Raw genomic sequence first — 19,350 nt, 5'->3', positions numbered from 1 at the left:
TTTTTAGTTGGTCCTTACCTGCATTCTCCCTCTCTGTTGCCTGGAGTCATGGTCACATTGAGGAGCAGAGCTGAATGGAACAGGCAACACCTATTTGCAGGGGAAGATGGGCATGGAGCCCATAGGGTCTGTAAGTAAGATTGCGAGGTGGAGTGACCAGTGCTCCCTTCTTAGTTCTGGAAGCTTCCATACAGGGGTCATAAGTGGAGCCCCCCTCCGGGGGCAGTGACCGTCGCTGCAGATTCAGCCTCTTCCAAAGAAGCCAAGAGTGAAGGCAAGGATCAGGATGGGCTTCTCTTAGAATGATGGCAGAGCTCTTCATGGAAAACTTTTAGGATTGAGGTAGTAAGCAAGCAGGATCTCAGCTTGGCAGGGTGGGTCTATCTGGAGTGAAGGTCTATCTGGGGTGAAGGTGTGGGAGTTTGGCTCCGCTCTGCACTGAGGTCCAGGAATGTGTTGATACTTGAAGCCCTTGGGAGATGGCATCACAGGACCTTAAGGCACATAAGGCAGCCACAGAGCTGCAGTTCTGCCTCTCCCCCTGGAGCCGCAGGTGAAGCCAACAGTGCATTCATAGGTGAATAGTTGGAAGTGACAGAATCTGATCTCTCACTTGCATTTTAAGTTTTTTGTTCCTTCAAGTTGCAAAATGGCCACTCCCAGGACTGGCACTAAGGGCTCAGATCCTACTTTAAGATAATGTGACAGTTCCGTTGCTTCTCAAGTATGATGTGAATGTGGGCATGCCTAATACAAAACCTTTTATCAGGATTAAGGATCCAGGGATCCTTGTAGCGAAAGAAATAGTAACTCAGGGCAGCCCTACACTCTCAGGACGACAAGGGGAAATCTGGGATCCCACTGTCGCACACCGAGTCCAGCAGAATCACAGCTGTCCCACACAGCGCGTCCGCTGCGCCACTCCCATCCCGCTGCTGCTCTCGCACGTCAGTGGGCACCGAAGTGTTAATAGCGAAGGCCTTGGGAAAGCTGTGCTTTGTTACAGGGAAATAGCTTTTAGCTCCAGCTGCCGCTGCCAGAGAACATGCTTGAAAGCAAGAAAGGGAATAATGGGCAAGGAAAGGACTTCTGAATCACATGGGAGTCTTCAAGGACTACTCAGCCCAGAAGATGTTCTTCTTACTGCTTTAAGCCATTAATTCTCTAAAGCCCCCAGCACAGATGCAGCAGCTTCCCTCACTGTCTGCAGATGGTGTCAGAGTTCATGGGAGCCCAGGAGACTGCCTCGCTGCGTAAAGGACTTCCTCAGTAGCAGGAACTAGGAAAGGCATTAAGAACAGGAGCAGCACTGGAAATGGAGTGCTGAGCCTTGGATTGTCGTCAGTGAGGATGGCTCTGAGCTTATGAGAGTCCTTGAGCCACCGCAGACAGAGACTGCTCGAACTCTTTGCTCAGTGAATCAGCTGCAAAGACCAGAAGGGGACTCCAGGAGCCAGGGAGTGCTGGGGAACCAGGGCTGTGAAAGAACAAGCAGATCAGATCAGACTCAGGCTTCACCCACTCACATCCAGGGAGAGGGTTGGGAAGGTTAAGGCTGGCGCCTTCCGCCATCCCCACCCCACCATACTAGGAAAACATTAGGTGGCCTCTGTTTTTAAGGATCTGAATTGCTGAGTGGGTCTTACCTGCTGAATAGCTGTTGAGTGGGGTGGGATAGGTTGGAAAAGGGCCCTACATGTGGTTGAAGAAGCTCAAAGAAGAGTAGAGTAGGTCTTGGGGAGAGGTTTGGGGGGCTCAGTGGAGAGTCCATGGAAGTTTCTACATGATTCTAAATTATTTGTAATCCGCTCTTTATATGCACCTGTAAATGTGCAAATTTCAGAAATTAGTTCTTAGCAAACCCAAAGGCTTCAATGAATTGTTTAACACAGGGCTGTCCGGTTTGGCAAGGTTTGGTTTGGTTTAGTGAATTATTTCCTGAAGTCAAATCTGATCTGGAAACTGAATGAGTAAAACAGATACATGTAAGCGCTACTGTGGTTGAAATAGACAGAAGAGGCAAAAAGCAAAATCATTTAATCAAAGAGGAAGGCATGATCAGTTCCACTTCCCGGTGGGCTAGAGGGCTTGTGCTGAATTACTGGGGTCTAACAGGGAGGAGAGCCTGATGCCAGCTCGGCCATTTAGAATTCTGGTACTCTGCACCAGAGCAAATTATCTACTCCCTCTCAGGTCAGCTTCCTCCTAGGCAAAATGAACTGCCTCAGTAACCACTGTAGTGAGTAAATGATACAGCACAGATGAACACGCCCCACGTAGTCTCTAGCAGTGAAAGATGCTCAGCGAGTATGGAACAAGTGGGAAAACACAACCCCACCCAGCCTTTCAGTCCCTGGTAGTTGCTGAGTATCTTGCCGTGCTCAAATAAGGTCACTGGTCCTAGGGATGTTCCAAGTTGTCGTTTCTCTGGCTTTTGGAATTTCCAGTGCTTTGTAGAGACTTCAATGTCAAGAACACAAGGGGTAGCACCATATTTCAATAAGCTCCCAATTTTTCTAGAATAGAGCAGTGTCCTCAAATCATCCTAGCTAATTTAGAGTAAGGAATACATCTTATATCATGACCTACCAGGTATAGAACTGAAACAAAAGTTTCACGAAAAAAATACACATGTGATGTATTTTTTGTAAAATTGTTGTTATTAACAAAAGAATACTGGTCACAATCCATTAAACTGGTGTCACAACCCCGCAATGGGTCACAGTTCACACTATGAAAAATGCAGTACAGGATATGCACGTTTAGTCACTGTGATTTTGATGTAGTGTGGGAGTTTTAGGAAGGAAATGCAGAATCATAACCAGCTACATGCATTTTTTTAGGGCCATCCAGAAGACCGGGATTTTAGGCTTTTTGTCATACGTATTTCTCAGGTAACACCACCATTCGCCGGCTTTAGCGTCTCTACATTGGATGCTGCAGGCCTGACTTGGTGTTCCCTCACGTGCGTGAACACAGACAGGTTATTGTTAATCACGAATATTTAACCCTCTGGTTTGGCACTGCACTAAGCCTTGCAATGCTTTAAACAGCACAGAGATACTACCTGTGTGTTTATAACTGAAGAAGAATGTTGTGTAAAGCCGCAGAAGGAAGGAAGAGGCGACTCTTGTTAGATAAGCAAGTGGCTGCTTTGAGAGAGTTTGAGGGTAACTGTGTCCACAGGGACTCCTTCACCCCTGCTGGGTGTGGGGTACTGTCCTAAGTGCTGAGGACCCAGTGCCCACTTTTAAGGAGGCTAGTGGGGGAGTCTGGCAACAGACTGTATAATCGTTGTTTTCAAAATGTGGAAGGGAGCGTGGATGAGCGTCCCCAGCCATCCACTGGAGAAGGCTGGCCAGAGAGAGACACGCTGGCCCACTGGGGTGGGCTCTGCACAGTGAGTAAGGATCTTCCTGCTGAGCAAGGAAAGGAAGGACCAATACATTCAAAGGCATGGAGATGTGGATGGTCAGCTGGTACCTGGGGCAGGGGAGTTCAGGGTGGCTCACACACAGGGTCCTTGGAGGTGGAAATGAGGCTGGAAACAGAGGGAAAGCCTTGTTCATCCATGATAAGCAATTTGAACTTTCTGCTGTAGATAGTAGGGGCCTTTGGAATGATTTTAAAAAGAGCTGCAGCTTGCCCACATCCGTGCTTCGAGAGGATCATGCCGACCATCTGGAGGAGCATAGATGAGAGGGATGAGGCTGGGGGAGACTCTGGGGTCCGGGTGAGCTGTGCATGTGCTCAGGCCTGAGGGGGGCGCAAATAGAGGGATGGGCGGGAAGAAAGTCTTGCCGGGGTTTATGGGAGGCCAGGGAGAGAGAGGAGTTTGGGGTGATGCCCAGGAGGCTCTGATGACCGGGCGGATGCAGAATGGTAGAGAAGGAAGAGGGTGTTGGGGGGCAGGAATGAGAGGACGGGGAGCTGACAAGGAGGGAGGGGGGGATGAAGGAGTTTCAGTACATGTGCCGAGAACAGTGACCTTTGATACAGGGCATTCTAAAGGATGCTCCTCTGGAAGATATATAGTGTTCACCACTAAGTGACTTCAATTTTAACCATCCACTCCCCTCCCCCACGCACAGACGCGCACGCACACTCATGCACGCATGAGCGCACTGCGCTCCTACCTCCTGCCCTTCTCTTAGCAGACAGCTAGTCAGATTCTAATCTGGGCCCAAGGCCGTGGGAAGAAGGCAGGGTTGTTCTCCCAGTTTTGAAGTGAAAATGCCTATGCTCGTAATCTGCTGGAAAAGGTTAATTACTGAGTTTTAAGCCTCAGATCCCTTGAGGAAGAGCATGTCCAAAAGCTCTGAGCTTTACCATCGAAAGCTCTCCCTCAATTAAAGGAGGTTGCAGGTTTTCCCAAGTAGGTGGTGTATCAGTACTGGGGAATCCCAGCTCGACTGTGACCCTACTGTGAAGAGAAAAGCTGTCTATTCACAGCTGAGACTTCTAGTGCAGCCCTCTCCCACTGAGGCCTCGAGTGAGGGCTGAAAAGATAATTCTGGAACAGCCATCACCAAGGGGCTCAGACAGATGATGTCCTCCAAACAAGGAGTGGGTGCGGGAGCAAGGACTGGAGAGAGCCCAAGGGGACAGAGTAGCAGTAAGGTGGTCAGTGTCAGCCTGGTGTCATGGAGCAGGCCAAGACAAAATTTGGGCCATTAGCAAAATCTGTTCAAGTCATTGTCAAATTAAACTTAATGATACTTTAAAATCATTCCTTACTACTATGGCTAGCTCTCTGCCTTGCTTCAAATTTCTCAAATATTTTGAGAGAAAGAGAGCTCTCTTTGACTCCTTACGCATGAGTTGGTTGGGCTGACTACCCTGAGTTCTTCTGTCTACATGTCTCCTCCCCTCAAGGAGACCAGTTTCAGCAGGGTGGTGGTATCTGGTGGCATCCAGCCTGGAAACAGAGGAGTTAATCAACACAAACAACTCTTTCATGTTTCTTGGCTGAAATGGGAAGGCAAGAGACTGGCCAGTCACTCAACGACAATGAAGGCTTTCAAGAGTGAGATTTTCTTTCTCAGAAGCAAGAATCTAAACATTTTTATAGGCAGAGGAAAAGGCCAATGGGGAAGGAAAGGTCAAAGATACAGGGGAAAGAAGGGATGACGGATGTGTGGGTATTCACCTGGAAACACATGGTCCTGGGCCTATGCCCAGCTCCCTTGGCAGAGCCCACAGATGCTCCTCCCTCCTGGCTTGGGCACAGCATGGCTCCATCTTGCCTCAGTGGCTATGGAAGCAGATGTCACTCCACAGGCAGGGCTAGGAATAGCTTTGTGCAGAGCACCCAGGATTTAAGCAGCGCCCCTTTCTACCTTCCCTAATGACCAGCACTGAGGCCCAGATGATGCCCTGGCTCCTCTCTTCCTGGATCTTCAGATCCCCAGGTGTCCTCTGTATACTCCCCGTGCACTTCCCTGTCCTGAAAGCAGCTCTGCCCTTTCCGACCTGGCTCCACCTGGAAAGGCCCTCCTTCTCCACCTCTGATCCTGCTGAGCCTTTTGCCAGCGTCTGGACCTTGCTCTTATTCTTCTGTCAACTTTGATCAGATTATCTGGAACAGCCCAGCCTCATCACCACGCTCTCTCTCTCGTCTGCACTTTTGAAACTGACCCTTCAGATCAACTGCACCCTGTCCTCCCCTGTCCCGCCCACGTCCCCATCCCGACACTTGAATGGGCGTGTCACACCTCTGCCTAGCCCTTGAAGCAGAAGTTCTTCCTGCTAAGTCCTCTTGTCCTGGCTCTAAATCACAGCCCCACCTCCATTCACTTCCAGCAGGTCCTGCTGTGGACAGTCTTTGAGCATTTACTCTAAAGTCCTAAAGGGCTCAAAGTTGATGCAAGAGGCTGCCCCTCTCAACTAAGAATACAAACACTTGCTGTGCCCTTTGGGCTTTAATCAGATGAACTCTAAGACATTGGAAGAGATGAAATAGCCTGAAAAATGTTCCTAAGAACCCAGCTTAATAGAGAAGACCATGTTGCAGGAGAGAATGGAAGAAATCCCACAAGCAAGTGGAGCGCCGAGGCACACACACATCATACAAGAGGAGAGGTCATTCTGTCTCTGGGGAGAATGTGAATGTGAATTTAACCCTCTGGGGAGGTTCTGTGTTCCAAAAAACAAAGAGAAGGAGGCTAGGGGGACCCAGTGCCGGAGTTGAGTGTGGGCTGATCGAGAGGAGCATGTTTGATCTCATGTTAGCCTGTCCTGATGCCTGCGGGGCAGCCGGGCTCAGTGGGTCCTCCCCACCAAGGCTGCGGAGGAAACGTTGATGGGAGTGGACCCCCTGGCCAAGCCACAGGAGCTTTGAACAAGCAACTCTAAGTCCGAAGACAGGCTAGGAGGTGAGAGGTGGAGCTGTAAGCCAAGATTAGAGAGACCAAGCAGCTGGACTTCAAGGTTGGAGGTCAGGAAAATGAAGCAAGGATGGGACACAGAGCAGGTGGGAAGCAAAGCCTGGCAAGGGAATTGCACTGAATATGTTACTCACAGTGCCTGCCCCATTTCAGCCACCCCTGCATGCACACACAGCTCCACCCCCGCTGTCTGTTGAAGAAGCAGTCCTAAGCACCACGGTTTGGCCGCAGATGCTGGGTCAAGAAGGGCACATGCTCCCAGCACCCAGTCTATGGGCTGCCTAGTAACCGATGACATGGTCACATGATACCCCAGGGTGGTTTGTGCCCATTAGATACTGCCAGTGACCCTGCATATGTCAAGAAAAGGAGGCATCAGCAGGACTATGAAATAGAGGCTTTAGAGGTCTTGGCAGGCCATGGAAAAACCACATTCTAAGTGCACAGAAATTGCAGTGAGTAGAAGTATATGTTCAGTAGGAGATGACGAAGCCAGTCGGTATTCAGTTGAATTCAGTTCACAGTGGACCAGAGTCAAGATCCAGAAGTTGTGGGGCGCCTGGGTGGTTCAGTGGGTTAAAGCCTCTGCCTTCGGCTCGGGTCGTGATCCCAGGGTCCTGGGATCGAGCCCCACATCAGGCTCTCTGCTCAGCAGGAAGCCTGCTTCCCTTCCTTTCTCTCTGTCTGCCTCTCTGCCTACTTGTGATCTCTGTCAAATAAATAAATAAAATCTTTAAGAAGAAAAAAAAGATCCAGAAGTTGTGCTGCAGAGGTTCTAGGAGTTACCTTGGACCCAAAACTCCTGCTCAACTGGTCATAGAATAATAGGACCTGTGCCTGCCAGGGTTCCTGCTCTCAATCTTCTGTGAGAATCCATTTCCATTACTGCCCCGTGAGTGTTTTCATGATAAATCACCACCACCATCCCGGGCTAAACCTTTTTATTGAGCTACCTTGAGTGAACCTTTATTCCTTGCAACCCAAAGACTTAACAGAACATGTAAGCAGACTTAGGACTGCCCAAAAGTACATTGGGCAGATGTTGGATTTGGGCCACTCCATTTGTTGTCACATAGTTTTTCCACAGTCTAGCTGTGCTTAAGATGAAATCTGAAGATGGTGGAAATCTCCCTCAATAGAGAAGAAGCTAGAATGAGTAGAACAATACGCAGGAGAAATGAGATCTATCCCACTGAGAGAAGCCACAGTTTCCAGAAGAGAAGCACAGTTGAAAGAGAAACCCCAAGAACTTGAGTGTGAAGAAAAGTGCATGGAGGGAAGCATAAAAAGACCCTGCTTGGTGATTCCCTGTCCTGAGGCAGCTTCAGATGGACCCAAACAATCTGATGGCAAGATGGCTTCCTGATAATGAATAAGGTGTAATAGAGAGTCAGCAGAGACTGGTCAAATTTACTGTTTCTTATGAACCATAGACAACCCACTAGGGCCAAACATGGATACATCTTCAGAGATAATGGTTTTGGGGTGGGAAAATGAAGGACTTGAGAGTGTAAGTGGTATTTTCCTTACTTCTTTCCCTTGTCTTTTGGAACTCTGGTAGGAATGCCTCAAAGATGACCAGTGGTTGCCTCACAAAATCAGGCTGATACTTAGATGAGGTTGTGAGCCATGGCTTAACATACCAGAAGAAATCATTTTCAGCCAAGAATGCAGATCTTACAAAGACCTGGGGGAACTAGCGGTTGATTAGCTAATCCCATCAAGAGGATTTAAAAGTGACTCCATGGAGGAAAAGGGAAACAACACAACCAAACAGATAATATACCAGACTAGTCCCTGGGTGATATTAAGCAGGATGTGGGGAAAAGATTTTTGGAACCAGGGGTATCAGCCATATGCAGAAAGTAAGATCAGAAGCCCAACTCTGAGTGACCTCCAGCATTCTAATGTATCCCACACCGAGAACAAACATAATAACCCAGTGCAAGGGCCTCAGACATGCGGGTACGGCAGAGACCACTTAGAAACGGGCAGGCTAGTGTGCTGCACCCAGCTGGAAAGCCATGTACCTGAGGCCGAAAACTCATGGAGAAAGATACATGTGGAGCTTAGCAGAGTGAGCCCACCAAGGGAGGGTCACAGCTGGAGAGGCAGCGCTCTCCTAATGCAAATCATTACACGAGTGCCAACGCAGAATCTCTTCATGAGGGAGAAGCCCACCAAGGAGACAGGTCCTGGAAGTCTTCTTCGGTTAAAAAACAAGAAGATCTGGCAAGCTCTGGAGTTACTTTGCTGGCAGAATGTGTCAGAAGACTTTGGAGGTAAAGAACAAGATCCTGTCACAAACTGAATTAAAGAGACATGGATCATCTGCCTGAGGAGTTAGAGTTGGACAGAGCTCAGGGACTGTCCATTCCCTATGGTGGTTAATGACAAGGTCAGGAACTCTGGTTCTTTCCAGGCTGCTGTGCCATCTTCCCCTTGTTGTCCATCTTCAGGTTGGTGGCATGATGGAAGCAGCTCCAGCCATTGTGTCCAGACATAAAAATAACCACAGGAGAATGCACTTCTTGCTTTCTTTTGGGAGCAAGGGGAGAATTCCTTACGCCCTCAACAGACTTTACCTGCACATGTCACTGGCCAGAGGAAGCCAATTTTTTAATCCGTCACTGGCAAAAGGAATGGGCTTATGTGGGCCAAATAGATCAAACTCCAGAGATGGGTCCCCTTCCCCAGAGATACATGGGTACGTGAGGAGAAATGGAAACCTGGCAAACTCAGGGTTCACTTAGGAGGGAGGAAATTAGGGAGGAGTGGGTGCTCAGCAGGTAATTAACAGTGTGCTTCTCATCTTCTCATAAATGTAGACCATGAGTTCAGGTCAGAAAAAATGTATATGAAAGGAAGAAAGAAAGAAAACATGTAGAAAAACAAGAATTTTTTGGCAAAGTAGGAGTAGTTAGGCCCTTGGGGAAAGTTGCTGTGTTATCATTGAGATCAGGGTAGTAAAAGAGATCATGTTTGGATATGGTCAGATTCTAGCATCAGTTTTCAAATGAAGATTTTCAAAAACTCAGGAAAAAAAAAAAGTAGGAAGGCATTTTCAATTGCTGGGTGCCTAGATAGAAGAGACTCTATATATTGGGAAAGCTCTTTACAATGCTTTCTGACCATGTAGTCACAAATGATAGGAAAGAAAGGACTCAGAGGAAGACATGCTTCCTGACGTTCCACATGGACATGGACAAAGGCTGACAAAAACCCTTAGGGAAGGTGCCCTCCTGTCTTTGTATTACTACCTAGTCTCTCTCTCTCACCACCTCACACAGTCCTCATTCTTCTGCCTCTCCACTGCACTCCCACTCTCTAGAAATATAGACTTCGCTTGTCTCACCACTTCCCTAGAGGGGCCTGTCCCAGACCTGTACTTAGAAATCGGGTCTTCTTTCTCCACTAGGAAGCTGGGCTTCATCCAGGAACCATGGACTTGACCCAGGGCCACTTGTTTTTCACACCTGACACTTGGAGGTATTGTGCCGCAAATTTGCTTCCATGGAGGCTTTGGTCAAAAATCTAAGGTTATGTGCCTCTTCATATTCTCCCGGGCTAAGAACCTCCCAAAACCTCTGACACTCAGAGCACCCTAAAGGGTGTGTGTGTCCTACCTCCCACTTGGGTTAACTGGCCATGTCACACGATCAAGGCACAAAGGCCTTCCCTTGATTTGGAGGACACTGTTTTCTACCCTCAGGCAGACTCCCTTCATACTCACAGGAAACACCATCTCCTTGTCGCCTAGCAATGTCTAATGACAGGCATCCATTCCCCTGAGGTCCGCCCACAATAGCTCAGGGCTCCGCTGTCCTGGAAACACAGCATTTTCTAGCCAAGGTGGGTACCACAGCACAGCAAATCAAGTCTGTAACCCGCGTTTGCCGGGCTAGCAGCCCCCACTGAGAACCTCTCCAGGTGAGAGGCAGTCCTGGCAGGCAGCTGTGGCCGATGCTCCCACCTGCTTTCTTGTCACATCTCTGCACGTGCCCTCAACACGCTGTGCACCAGGGAAAATCCACTGAGACGAGGAGCGCTTCCAACGATCTGGCAGTCTGTGAGTTCCCACACCTACGGGGGATCTTCAGAGCATCCCTCCACACAGCCCGGTCTGGTTTTGGCCCTCTCCTCCTGCTGTTCCTGAGCCCAAACCAGCATGGGAGGTGGTATCAGGCCTGACTTTCAGGGCACTTGTCACTTTAAGAACCAGAGCCCCAAGAGTAAGTCTGGAGCCCTGGGAGCTGTTCTGCATGGGGCTCGTGCTGCCAGCACTGCGAGTCTGGACTGCTTCCCTTGGGATCCCGCACATAGCCGCTCTGTCCACATACCTCTACTCTGGCACCGACCCCCGCCAGCCTCTCTAGCCAACGCTCAAATTGGTCTCCCTCCTTTAGGACACTGGCTTCATTGGACTTCAGTCAGCAATATTCTCCTGTCTTGGTGCTTCCAAGTGTCCCCAAATATTTATATGAATAATAGGACTTTTGCCTTAATGCCAAGTGATCCCCAAAGGGTAAACCTCCCCTCTCCAGGTCCTCTGCCATCAGCTCTGCTGCCCTTTGCTGCCCTCCCCTGGCCATCGGCGTCAGTGCAGGAAAGCTTTCAGCACTCCCATGGCTTTCCTGATGCTCTTACTCAATAAACACTTATTTAGGGCCACTCTGAACTACGCAATGTCTAGACATTGAGGATTCAGCGATAAAAACACATGCACTTTCTTTCCAGGAGCACAGACTAGTGAGAAGTGGGGAGAAAAAGAGAATGGGAATGGGTGTATTCTAGTGGACCCCTGGGGAAGCCTGGATTTGCTTCTAATTCCACAGACTCCACTGCCGGGAACCTGCAACTGACGACACCCCTTCCCCTTTAGGCCTGGAATTGGGGACATTTAACCTTCCTCCAGTAGTAGAGTGTGCCAGTCCTGTCTGCTTCCTTCCCTAGCATGTGATGGTTTGTTTTCATTGATAAACCAGAGATTTCTGAGCATGTGCCAAGCATTCTGCGCTAGGGATAAAGTGGGGGAAATGCTAGCCCCGTTCCCCATGGAATTTTAGAGTCTAAGGATGTAGACACAAGTGAGTAATCAGATTGTTTGATAACACTTAGTGTAAGCGTTACCTTTTGCTGTGTTCTGCCCTGTTCACATCTACTAAGAGTCCTGCATGGCAAAGATCGGGTATGGGATCTGTAGTTTGGGGGAAGAAGGAATGAACCAGAGAGGAGCACAGCCTGTGCACACAGTGAGCATCTCGGGAGGTGCTGAATGCATGACAAAGGCTGTGGACCAGAAGCCTGAGAACCAAGCCCGTTGCCTCCAACTGTCTATGCTGCAGCCAGCAGCTCCTGGGCCTCCTCCTCAGTTCCAGGCACCCGCCCCTTCCTGACACGGTCTTGTCCCCACCCTCCTGGTCTCCATGGGCAGGTCCAGATGTAGTGAGATCTTTAGCACATTCCTGGTCAGGTCAAGGATAACTCAAGCAGCATGGGCCACCATTCCAGGAGTGATGTCTGCTCTGTTCTCCTGTGAATACACAGGCCTTCATGCAGCACCTGGCCCGCAGGAGGCATTCCCCAGTTCTGCGGTGGTTGTTGAATGAGTACATGAGTTGCTCGTAATTATCCCGGCAGGAGCTTAGCTTCCGCAAAGCAAAGCATTTAGTCATGATTGGACTCATTTGATCAGTGGAGACAGCCATGCTGGTTAATCCAGACCTGGATTTATAACCTAATTTGGTGTTTTGGCCTCCAGCAGGGTATAGCCGGTGCTGTAGGTGTAGTTTGGGGCCACGGGTGCAGAGTGATTGTGAGAACACATTCCCCAGGTTCGGGAGACCAGCCTCTCCCTGCAAGGGCTGTGCTCTCTTGGACGAGTCCTAGGCGGTCCCTGGGCTGCTCACAACTGACTTTCACTCCGTCTGCCAGGGGCTTCAACACATTTTGCTTAAATCTACAGCTGGCTTGTAATTTCGGCCTCAGACAGTAATTACAGCCGCCAGGGTTCCTTGGAGAGATAATTACAGAAAGGATTCAGCACATTCATTTTATCTACACACTTAACCATCAATTAAATCATTACCGCCTAATCCTATTCCAGAGTCTAGAAATGTTCTGTGAATGTATAATTTTGAAGGCATGAAGTTTGTTTTCAGATGGTTTTAAGTGAAAAATTGCCCAATTTCCAGAGTGAATGGAGGCCCGTGTGTGTGCCCCCCCCCACCCTGCCCCGGTGGAGGCAGAGCCAGGGATATTCTGGTCCTGCCTCCCTAGAAGTCCAACCCGGGACCGGGACCTCTGGGCTGAATGGACATGCAGGGCAGTGCCCAGCTCTGCCTTTGATCTGCCATGGAGTTCCTGATTTTTCCAGAGCAAGATTACTACAGGGACCTAGAGGTCAGCTGCTCGGGACAGATGGGAGGGTGGCTCATATTCCCAACAGGCTCCCAGGAGGGATATTTTGGGAGTCCTGGACTCCCATCCACTAACTGAAGGCCAGGATTGAGGTCTTTTCACTGGGGGGATCCAGGAGAGCATGGTATGAAAGACACAAGCTCGAGAGTCAGACCACTGGGCTCCTGTTTTGGGTCCACTGCTTCTGAGCTGTGTGTCCTTGAGCATGTTTCTGAACCTCTCTGAGCCTCAGATTATTCATCTCTATAACAGCACAGTAATCAACTTTCCCAAATGGAGCAGCTTGAGACTTAATGAGACAGTCCCATAGCATGTTTATTTAACACAGTGTCTGCCCTTAATGGATGCAGGGTAAATTTTGAAATTGTTTTACTTAACATACAAGTACATCCAGGGGAAGGAGAGAAGCAGAAGGAAAAACCAGATTGTCCAAAATGTGCTCCCTCTAGGTCCAGTGGCCTCTGAGAGCAGGTGGCCCAAGGCCTCAGGCTGCGCTTCCCAGCTCGGGCTTCACAGCTATGCCCTCAGGCTTCAGTCTCACTCCGTGGTGACCCACTGTCAGGAGCTCCTGATGGCTGCCTCCCTCTGTGCCCCTTCTGCGCTAATCCTGCCCTTTCATGGCTCCTACTGGCTCTCAAAACGAGCCTGCTTTCCTCCTACGTCTCTAACTGCCCTTTTGTGTCTCCTATAGTGAGTTGGTGGGCTCACCATTGGACACAGTCATGCCCAAGTTTATGTTTTAAGCCACTTTCTGTTTCTTCTCTGCCACACCTAGCAGCTTTTGGGGGTCAGCTAGGCCAGAGAGATATTTCTTTTAATAGGCAGGGCTTTCAGGCCAAACCAGCCTTTGAGACTCTGTACCTAGAGCAGGGATCCCAGAGGCGCTGTGGACACCACGGGGCCCTGGGGACGTCCCTCATTTTTTTTTTTTTTTTTTTTTTTTTTTTTATTTGACAGACGGAGATCACAAGTAGGCAGAGAAGCAGGCAGAGAGAGAGGGGAAAGCAGGCTTCCCGCTGAACAGACAGCCCGATGCGGGGCTCGATCCCAGGACCCAGAGACCTTGACCCGAGCTGAAGACAGAGGCTTTAACCCACTGAGCCACCCAGGTGCCCCGACGACCCTCATTTAGAGGCCGATGTTTTCAGACTGCTGCCCCACTCCTTGCCAGCCTCTGGGCTCAGCCCACCCTGCCCTTCCATGCACAGATGTGCCCTTTCTCCTGAAGTTGCTAAAAAGCCTAACTCATGTGGCTGGCTTTGCTCCCGGCGTAAGCCCCAAGCTGGGAAGCAGCCCCAGGCGCAACACCATCCAGGTGCCAGACTGGCTGGGGGCACCCCCTATCCACAGCTGTACAGCCAGGACTGCAGGAAAGGGAGAAGCTCCCAGCCAGGGATGGCTCAGGGCGAGGTGTCCAGTCCTGACCTTCACAGATGATCGTGCTTATTATTAAGAGGACACAAAGTGAAGATCATTTTTTAACCACCTTCTAGAGTTGTAAGGATTAAATGAGTTAATAAATGTTTACAAATAAACTCTTACAAGAGTGCCTGATGCCTAGTGTATTCTCAATAGACATGAATTATTATTGCCATTATTTTTTTTAAAGAGTTTATTTACTTGACAGGGAGTGCACACAAGCAGGAGGAGCAGCAGAGGGAGAGGGAGAAGGAGGCTCCCTGCACAGCAGAGAGCCTGAGGCAGGTCTCCATCCCAGGACCCTGGGATCATGACCTGAACTAAAGGCAGACGCTCAACCCACTGAGCCACTCAGGCGCTCCCATTGTCTTTACTGTTAAAGGAGAAGCCAGGCTCCACGTGGCTTATACAGTCCTAGCTAGAAACACTGGGCCAACCCTGACCCTCATGCTTTGGGACCCGTCGGAAGGGCTGGTCCTCCTGTCCAGGAGTGTCCAAGCACAGTGGCCTCGTGACAGCTTCCCGATCCCTAAACTCAGCATTTGGTATCACAGGCACCACAGGGTCGTCCCTGAAGAACCTGGATCCTGAAACTGCCCAGAGGGAGAGAAGGAAAGGCCTTCCCTGCCCATCTTCCCCCAACACCGCCACTCACATGGCCTCTGTGTGGAGTCCCTCAAGGAGAAGCAGGAGCGAGATGTTCTGTGAGCTCTCCGTCCAGGAGCGTGAGGCCGGTACCTCCCACCTTCTTCTCCCCTCTTCCTGGGTAATGTGAGGGGGTGGTGCCTGGCCTGCCTCTCCTTCTGTGAGCCCACCTTGACCTTGGTCACTCTCCCAGGCCTCTTACTATGACTCCTGAATAATAAAATGCCTATCCTGTGGACAGAAAGGACCTAGTCCTTGGGAAGAACCAGGGGAGGAAACATAGGGCATACCTTGACACTAGCATCGCCTGGGATACCCACCCTGGGTCCCAGCAGAAAACCTGACCATGTGTGCAACACAGCTGTCCTTCTGGGGCCAAAGGGCACACATATCCTGATGTCCTTCTGCTTTGGCCTGTGGGGTCTGGCCACTTGAAGTGTATGTGAGGCTGCAGGACATGTATCTGGCTGACGGGAATGGGCCTTTCAGTGCGGTGGGATGTTGTGTTTTGGGGTCTGACCTGACCAGTGTCGACCTTGTACCCAGAGCCCCCTTTGCAGCAGGAGACAGAGGCAGCCAGCTTCCCTGTGCTCCAGTAAACTCATTGGGAACTTGCCTGCCCTCAGCGGGTCTTGCCCTGGCACCTCACCCCAATTCTGTCTTTTCCTCTGCCTCTCCCAGGCTTCCAGGGAGAACCCCAATTCCTGAGTGTGCACACAGAGGCCTTCACACCCTGGCCCCTCTCTCTCTGCCTGGAGGCCCAGGCCCTCACCGCCCCTTGATGTTTTATGCCCAGCCACACCACACAAGCTGCTTCTAGGATGTGAACACATTGCTCTGTGATGTCCCTTTGCTTTTGCATGTGCTGTTCCATCTGCCTGGGATGCCTCCCCAGAACTTCCCTGCGAACGGGTGCTTCCTTCGGATTCAGCCCACGCATAACCTCCTCTCCTCATATCTGTACATTTGTGATAGTTCCCAAAATGCGATCTCGCCGTTTCATATTTGTTTTCCGGAATAGGACATGAACTCCCTGAGAACAGGGAGTGGCTCTCATTCGTCTGAGTCCTCAGGATTCGGCAGTGAGTGGGTGCTTGGTATTGGCTGGCCGAGACAGAGACGGAGGGCCCAGCTTTGCACGTGCTCCGGGGAGGTGCCCAGGCCTTCCCTGGCTCCCAGGCTGGGCGTCCTTCATGGCCAGCCGCTGCGTGGTCTCAGCAGAAGCCAGGGTTCCACGTGAACCCCCTGCAGAGCCGAACGGAGAAGCCCTCCCTGGCAACATCCCCCGCCTGGCTCCACAGTGTGGGCTCTCCCTCTCTGGAGGGGCTCTCAGGGAAGGTCTGTAAGGCCTACGAGGAAATACAGCAGGGTGTCAGGGCCCCCCCAACTCCAGGGCAGCTCACACTTCGAGATCATCTGGTGACTTGGCTCGGGAGGCAGCAGAGGCAGGAGATGGAGAGGTGGTGGTTAGAGGCTGTGCCCTTCAGGAAGGCATCTGAGACCGTTCTGCCAACAGCCTCAGCCGTCTGATGTGTGTCCTCAGGTAGGGACCTGGCTGGAGGCCGGGGCAGGGGGGACATGTCATTGCCTTCAATGGCACCTATGAAAAGGGTGCCCCCCACCCCCAAGGCGGAGACCCGCCGTGAAGAAGAAAGCAGCCCATGCATGTGCTCGCACTGGCTTCGGCAACGGGACGGGCCTGAGTTATCGCACTTTCACGCTGTGAGATCCCACTTCAGGCCATTCTGAAAATGACAGCTGTGCCCACTGTGTCTCCAGCGCTGTGTCGTGCGTGGTTTTGTTTTCCAGACTTACTGAAACCATCTGACAAAGCAGCAAAATCTCTGTTTCTGAGTGTTGAGACTCCTAAAATAACTCACCTTTTATGAGTCCTCCAACATCCTTTTCAGGAGGCACAGTGAGTTAGAGGCCCCTTCCCTGCAGCTTTCCCGGAGATCTGAGTCTCCGTCCCGACCCCCACAGCCACTGTCCCCACCCCGACCCCAGCAGCTGGCTGTGGTTCCACAGTGGGATGGGCTGGCACCAGCATGAGACCCCCACCTGGACTGGTTATCGGTGCAGGGCAATGGGCAGAGGGGCCTTCGTCATCATAGAATGAAGGGGGATGGCCAAGGATGTTCCTGGTGGTAGCAGGGAAGGGAGGTGGAGGGGAGGCAGGAAGTCTGACAAAGAGGTGGAGGAGCAGAGGCATCGGGGGCAAGAGTGCCACCACCTGACTCTGAGAGCCCAGGGATGCACGGACCTAAACCGCCTTCTGCCGAGAGGGCTGCAGAGTTGTGGCTCCAAGGGAGAAGCCATGGCAGGGAGGCAGGTGGAAGACTTGAACAGAGAGTCAGGGATGTAGACGACGGCACATGGAGAGCACCGGAGGAGGGCTGGAATTGATTCAAAGAGGGGGTTCTTGGGGCACCTGGGCGGCTCAGTGGGTTAAGGCCTCTGCCTTCAGCTCGGGTCATGATCCCGGGTTCCTGGGATCGAGCCCTGCGTTGGGCTCTCTGCTCCGCAGGGAGCCTGCTTCCTCCTCTCTCTCTCTCTCTCTCTCTCTCTCTCTCTGCCTACTTGTGATCTCTGTCTGTCAATAAATAAATAAAATCTTTAATTAAAAAAAAAAACAAACAGGGGGTTCCTTTGGGGAAGCGGAAATACAGGACAGGAGATGCGGGACAGTGTGGAGAGATGAGCTGACTAGACAGTGGGGGCAGAAGGCAAAGGAGGGAGGCCTGACAGATCCAGCCCCAGGGAATAAAGTCTGCCTCCCCTGGCAGAAGGACCAGGCTGTCCTGGGGTGGGAAGATAAAGTCACAATCCCCCTCAGACCAACTGCCCTCCCAGAGATATTTGCAGGGGACATGACCTGAGCCATCTCTCATCCATGCATCATTCATCACCTGATGTTTGTGCGTCTTGGGTCTAGTGTGCCTATGCCCTTTCCACCACCTTAAACCCTTCCCTGCCTGCCTGACCCCCATCTCCCCTCCTTCTGCCCTGGACTGTGCCCATGTAAGCTGTTTGTCACCGTCCTGCCTTCTCCCTGGACTGGTCATCACCCTCCTAACAAGCGGGCGTGCTTGGCCGATAACACAGTGCCTCAGATGCGGAATAGCATCCTGAGATCTTCCCTGCATCGAGCACCGACTGTGTCCAGGGCACCGTGCTCAGCACTGTACGTGCATCATCCAATCTCGCCCTCACTCTGGGAGGTAATCAGTATTATTGCCCCAGATGAAAACACTGAAGCTTGACTCAGTTTTCCAGCATCTGGAGGCAAAGAAGTGGTAGAGTGAGCATCCTGAGGCAGGCTGTGTTATTCGTCCATCGTTACGTGCCCTGTCTATACTCTGTGAGGATCTTACACTCTGGTTACTCCGGAGGTGGCCCTCTGACTTGCCTTGATCAGTAGATGGGGTGACAGCTCCGAGTGAGGGCTTCAAGAGGCAATCTGTGTTTCTACTCATCCCCTCGAGCTTTTGGCATCTGTCAGGGAATTACCAAGGTCCTGGCACGAGAAGATGCAGAAGCAGAAGCAGACCTCCACCTGTCTGGGGCCAGATCTGGCTGAGCCCAGCAGAGCTGCAGCCAGCCCACAGACCTCTGAGCAAGAAATACGTGTTCATTGTTGCAAGCAGCTAAGACTGGGGAGTTGACTGTTACCACAGCAAAAGCTGACTCGTACGGATTTTTCTGATCCCATTCAGTGCTTAGGAAAGGCTCTGTCTTCCTTCCCTCATCAAGTTGAATCAGGCAGCCTACAGCTGTTCCAGTTGCTTTCTTCTTTCTCTTCCTGTGCCCTCTTCCTAGAAAAAAATCTGCACGTGCCTACACATAGCAAAACTCTCAAACCCACTTCTCTGCCTGTCAGCTCGGAAGACGCAGCTGTGGCTGTCAGAGGCGGCCGCGCCTGCGCACCGTTAGCCAGCGTATGGGTCACACAGCTCTGCTGCTTCCCAGCTTTGTCCCTCTGTGCTCTTAGCACTCAGCTCAGTTAAGAATGTAGAAGTCAAACAATGCCAAAGAACTTCTGCAAAATTCTTCTGTTTTCATCCCGCTGGCACTAATTCCCTCTCCCGCATGATCTCACATTGCCAAATGATTTGTCATGAAAGGGTTTTTTTTTTTTTTCTAATTTACTTTTGGCTGTGTTGCTTCTGCCATTTCTTCCCCACCTAATCATCTGCTGACCATAATTTTCAAAACCGTAGGACACGCAGTGAACAATATGCAGTAAAACTGATTAACTGAAACCCTTAAAAAAAAAAAAAAAAACCTAAAAGCTAACGGGAGACTCTTTGTAGCCGTCATGTTATGTTCTATGGGTTTTTTTCTGCAAATGTGTTTTTATTTTTTTTTAATTTTATTTTTTATAAACATATAATATATTTTTATCCCCAGGGGTACAGGTCTGTGAATCGCCAGGTTTACACACTTCACAGCACTCATCATAGCACATACCCTCCCCAAA

At 50.7% G+C, this 19,350-nt stretch overlaps 1 protein-coding gene across 2 annotated transcripts in view; it reads left to right on the top strand.

Annotated features, from left to right (window-relative positions):
• Positions 1–19,350, top strand: part of LOC111159617 (synaptotagmin 9) — a 206,358-nt gene that overhangs the window by 166,744 nt on the left and 20,264 nt on the right. Inside the window, exon 7 of one of the 2 annotated variants that reach the window (XM_022522154.1) lies at positions 14,780–14,817. The exons of the other annotated variant lie outside the window; for it this stretch is intronic. Coding sequence (XP_022377862.1) covers positions 14,780–14,800 — 21 coding nt within the window. The 3' untranslated portion in view covers positions 14,801–14,817. Of the gene's footprint in view, positions 1–14,779; positions 14,818–19,350 lie in introns of those variants that run through there. 2 annotated transcript variants of the gene reach the window in all.

This window comes from Enhydra lutris, unplaced genomic scaffold (assembly GCF_002288905.1).
Source record: "Enhydra lutris kenyoni isolate GAN:26980312 unplaced genomic scaffold, ASM228890v2 scaffoldscaffold68, whole genome shotgun sequence".
NCBI classification, from domain to species: domain Eukaryota; kingdom Metazoa; phylum Chordata; class Mammalia; order Carnivora; family Mustelidae; genus Enhydra; species Enhydra lutris.
This window is presented reverse-complemented; position numbering and strand designations above follow the sequence as displayed.